Raw genomic sequence first — 5,410 nt, forward strand, 5'->3', positions numbered from 1 at the left:
TCACACACACACACTCACACACACACACACCCACACACACACACCCACACTCACACACACACCCACACACACACACACACACACACTCACGTCTTCCTGCGGTAGATATACTCATCACTACTCGGACAACACTTGTATTTGAGCGAGCCTCGGTGGTCCAGCGGGAACATAGGGGAGCCAGGACTGCTGCGTCCAGACACTGCAACATACACACAGTGGACGCTTTACAAGGAGCAGAATTATTATAATACTGATTATAGTATTAATAATGATAAACATAATGATAATAATAATAGTAGTAATAATGAGGATACCTGAAGCAGGGTGTTTCATGAGATCTTGCGTCCAGCTGGTTTCAATTCTCAAGATGGCCAGTTTTGTTTTGAATAATTCTCAACTCACCTCTGGCTACATTCACAATTAATTCCTGGACCAACTCACGGGCCGTACCAACACTACTGGTGGGCCGGATGTACGCTACTGGTGGGCCGGATGTACGCTACTGGTGGGCCGGATGTGGGCCCACAGGCCATAGTTTTCCCCTAGCCTACTGTAGAAAACTCACCAATTTCCACACAGCCTAACTTAGAGCTCACATGGGATAAAGACAAAGGTTTTCCCTGGACTTAAGTTTTAGTAAGTGTTTTACGGCACTTGCAGCACAATAAGGTTCTAAAAGTGCCGAAGATTAGAGGCGTTACATGAGAGTAACAAACACAAAAAAGGAGGAGGAGAGATAAGGACAGTAGTGTTCTATAGGAAAGAAGGAGCAAAGCACAGCAGAGCACCCGCCAACCACCCACTTTCCCATGCCTACTGTGGAGAACTCACCAATTTCCACAGAGCCGGACTTTGTGTTGACGCTGGTGCTGGATGGAATGCGGATTCGTTCGATGACCTTGTCGCGCTTGGTGAAGGCCGTCTGGCGACCTTCCTCCTCCAGGAAGGGGCGGCCCCGTGGAGAGTTGCGGGCGAGGCGAGAGGTGTACAGATCTTCGTTGAAGGTCGGGGTCAGCCGGTCTAACGTGCTGTAACTCTGCAAGGTCACGGGGAAAAGGGAGTTATGGTTCGTTCTTGGGAGGGGTTTACAGCACTTGAAAATAGGTCATATAAGTGTGAGAACAGAGGTGTTTTTAAAGAGTAACGTACATAGAAAAAGACGAGAGATAAGGACAATCAATGGTTAGTAGTAGTTAGTAGTAAGTAGAGTTTTTATGGCGCTTGCAACTGCATAAGGTAATATGAGCGCCAAGGGGTGGATGTCAACAGAGAAGTCCTTACAGGGAATCAGGCTTACTCTGCTCACCTCTCTAGCCTCAACAGCACAAAGTCTGCTTCGACTATCAAGGCACTCCGGAAATAGCGGGTCACAAGAGAGTGACAAACATACAAAAGAAGTAGAGGAAAAATGACGATAGTAAGGATGAGGAAAGGAAAGTAAAAGTAAAGTACATAGAAAAGGAGGAGAGATAAGCACGATCAATGTTTATTAGGAAAGAAGGAGCAAACCACACCGGAGCACCCGCCAACCACCCACAAATTGTACTTGATAAACACAAAACAAACACGTGATGTCAAAACAAAGCAGAGGTCACTACTTGCACAAAGTCCACTAATGCTTCACTTCTTCTTTTGTACATATTAACACATGCCAAACACATGCTCATACTTCAGTGAAAAATGGTGTCTGGGGCACCTATATCTATCAACAACAACAACAACAACAACAACAACAACACCACCACCACTGTTGCCTCACCCACTGCAAAGGACTAGTTTAGTTTTAGTAGAGGTTTTTACGGCGCTCGCAACTGCATAAGGTCATATGAGCGCCAGAAGATTAGAGGTGTTACAAGAGAGTAACAAACATAAAAACGAAGAAGGGGAGATAAAGACGACAGGTGTTTGATAGGAAAGAAGAAGCAAACCACACCAGAGCACCCGCCAACCACCCACTCCGAAGGACTAGGAGAGCTGTATCTATCATCAACAACAACAACAACACCACCACCAGCACCACCAGCTCACCCGCTGCGAAGGACTAGGAGAGCTGTATCTATCATCAACAACAACAACAACACCACCACCAGCTCACCCGCTGCGAAGGACTAGGAGAGCTGTAGCGGTCGCCAGGCGCCCCGTGGAAGGAGACCGGTCGGTCATGGTCCATGTCGCCAGGGAAAGAGCCGATGGGGGAGGACAAACTGGCGTGTTGGCTGGATGAGCTCAGGGGGGACGATCGGCTGTTGGAGGCGGGGTCAAGAGAACTTTTAGTTTTAGTAAGTGTTTTACGGCACTTGCAACACAATAAGGTCATAGAAGTGCCGAAGACTAGAGGTGTTACAAGAGAGTAACAAACACAAAAAAAGAAGGAGGAGAGATCAGGATGATAGATGTTTGATAGGAAAGAAGGAGCAAACCACACCAGAGTACCCGCCAACCACCCACATTTTGCTCATTAGTGGATCAAATTGGACCAAATTTCCCACATATAACAAGCATAGTAAGGAGTCGTAAAATTCCAAATCAAATTTGAGAAAACAGTTTTGTTTCCATGGATACGGCGGCCATATTGGACTTTATAGACATGTCTTACGTAATGAACACCGCACTTATTTGTCATGGAAATATTATTGCTTTTTTGCATGATGTTAACCAACAAAAAATATACAAACTAATTAGTGGAATTTTTCCTTAACAAACTAGAAGATTTTTTATCAGCTTCTATTGTCGCTAGAACACAAAGAATATGTATATTTTCTATTATAAATACGGAACACAAAGAATATGTATATTTTCTAGTATAAATACGGAACACAAAGAATATGTATATTTTCTAGTATAAATACGGAACACAAAGAATGTGTATATTTTCTATTATAAATACGGAACATAAAGAATGTGTATATTTTCTAGTATAAATACGGAATTCCTTACTCGCTCCCTCCAAAGCATGCTAAATGCTTTGTTGACAAACTGGTTGGCAGTCATGAAAAGGTATTCAACGAACCAACAGAACCAAAGTTTTGTACAATTGTAGTTACAGGCAGAGTTTTCCAGTGCTTGTAACACAAATCAATCCTACAAGTGTCAAACACGACACCTATTACTCCAGAGCAACACACACAAAAAAGAGGAGCAAAAAGGACCATAAATGATTGATAGGAAAGAAGGAGCAAACCACACCAGAGTACCTTTTTTCAGTTTGAGTAAGAGTTTTACGGCACTTGCAACACAATAAGGTCATAGAAATGCCGAAGACTAGAGGTGTTACAAGAGAGTAACAAACACAAAAAGAAAGAGGAGAGATTAGGATGATAGATGTTTGATGGGAAAGAAGAAGCACACGACAGCAGAGCACCCGCCAACCACACCCACATACAGAACCCCCACAGACCCGAACAGACGGTCACACATAGGACTCACAGAGTGGAGGAGGGGTGCTGGTGATGCTGGTAGTAATTGGGTGGCCGGCTGCTGACCAGGGAGGGCCCGACGGGGGAGGAGAAGCGCTGCTGTCTGTCCGGCCCCTCCCCCATCACGTCGGCCATCTTGAGAGGCTGCGGGACCTCCAGCGACCCGGGCCGCCCACCGTAGCCCGCGGGTCCCATCACCATCTGGTGGTGCGGTGCCCCGACACTTCCCACCATGGGGTACGACCCCGGGGGTAGCTGCCCTCCGCTCACTGGGCCAGACGGGCTGTGACCTGCACCACACACAAACCACAGGTCAGTCGTAGATTTAGCCACAGTTTTACACCACACACAAACCACACGTCAGTCGTAGATTTAGCCACAGTTTTACACCACACACAAACCACAGGTCAGTCGTAGATTTAGCCACAGTTTTACACCACTTGCAACACTAACTTTCTCAACTTTTCTAAACCACACGTCAGTCGTAGATCTAGCTTTAGTCGTAGTAGTACAGCTTTTACAAGAATTCTCAACTTTACACAAACAAAAAGGCCAACTCTTTTGTTTGTTTAGTTTTAGTAAGTTTTTTAAGGTACTTGCAACACAAAAAGGTGATATGAAAGCTAAAGAACAGAGGGGTTACAAGAGAGTAGCACACACAAAAAGGTGATATGAAAGCTAAAGAACAGAGGGGTTACAAGAGAGTAGCACACACAAAAAAGAAGGTGGAGAGATAAGGACGATAGATGTTTGATAGGAAAGAAGGAGAAAACCACACCAGAGCACCCGCCAACCACCTACGTGAGGAAATCTAGACCATAGAGAATATGATATTTTCCAGTATGAACACAGACTTCCCTGCTCAGACCTCCAAGGTGTATTAAATACGTTTTTCCGCCTACAGGCAGGCAGACATATACGTGGTTAGAGACAGAGCGGGATGAGATCTGACGTCTGCTCCAGGCCCACAGCGAGACTCACCCACGGTTCCTACTGAGCAGGAATTTCTTGATTCTTTTTCCAAGAGTTTTCAAGACCAGATTTCTTTTTCCAAGAGTTTTCAAGACCAGATTTCTTTTTTCCAAGACAAATGACGTGTCATTTCGGAAGAAAATTTTCCTTCAGGATGCAAAAATATATTGTTACACTTTCTTGTAAACTTCGAGAAAATACTTTTACAATAGATCTAGAATCTAGTTAAAAATTTGTTTTTCCAAGACTTTTCCAAGAATTTTGCCAATTCCCCAAAATTTCAAGAGTTTTTCATGTCATGAAAAATAAAAACAAAACTCCCAAAGTTTTCCAGTTTCCCAAGACCCACAGGAACCCTACTCACCTGCGGGAGGACTGGCAAAGCGTGTGGCCACAGCGCCCAGCGTGGGGTGATGTTGGTGGTGCTGGTGGGAGGCGTGCGGGTGGTTCACGGGAGATTCAGAGGCCACGCGGCCCGCGGGCCAGTTGAACGCTGCGGGCGGTGGGTTGTGCCAGTGTTTCTCCGGCTTGTGCGGGGCAGAGGTGGGCCGGCGGGACTTGGCCTGGAGGGAAACGTCCATAGAAACAAGGTCAGCTCATCATTCAACTATCCCACTCTTACACAGGCCGCGACCTCCGAGCTTTCTTCACATATCTCCATTTTAAAAATAGTTTTAGTAAGAGTTTGTTTTGTTTTAGTAGCGGTTTTACTGCGCACACAACTGCATAAGGTCATATGAGCGCCAGAAGACTAGAGGTGTTACAAGAGAGTAACAAACACAAAAAGCAGAAGGAGGAGAGATAAGGACGATAGATGTTTGATTGGAAAGAAGAAGCAAACCACACCAGAGCACCCGCCAACCACCCACTCTCCATTTTTAATATCAGTGAAAACAGTTCATTTTTACATAATTTACTGCTCTTCCTGGCAGGGGTAGGCCACGGGGAACATGGAGGAGATGTGTGGAAAGGGACATGAGAGAGATGAAGCTCACTTGGAACGAGCTAGGAAGGATAATAAT

The 5,410-nt window shown here is 45.3% G+C and overlaps 1 protein-coding gene across 1 annotated transcript in view; it reads right to left on the reverse strand.

Annotated features, from left to right (window-relative positions):
* The window catches only part of LOC101848379 (disks large homolog 5), a gene marked incomplete at its 5' end in the record, with an annotated part of 28,296 nt that extends 23,345 nt beyond the window's left edge, over nucleotides 1-4,951 (reverse strand). The window contains 5 exon segments of the mRNA XM_013087471.2: nucleotides 91-199; nucleotides 832-1,036; nucleotides 2,096-2,243; nucleotides 3,427-3,706; nucleotides 4,753-4,951. Of these exon segments, the coding sequence (XP_012942925.1) occupies nucleotides 91-199; nucleotides 832-1,036; nucleotides 2,096-2,243; nucleotides 3,427-3,706; nucleotides 4,753-4,951 (941 nt within the window).
* Nucleotides 4,952-5,410: the final 459 nt, after the last annotated feature.

This window comes from Aplysia californica, unplaced genomic scaffold (assembly GCF_000002075.1).
Source record: "Aplysia californica isolate F4 #8 unplaced genomic scaffold, AplCal3.0 scaffold00590, whole genome shotgun sequence".
NCBI classification, from domain to species: domain Eukaryota; kingdom Metazoa; phylum Mollusca; class Gastropoda; order Aplysiida; family Aplysiidae; genus Aplysia; species Aplysia californica.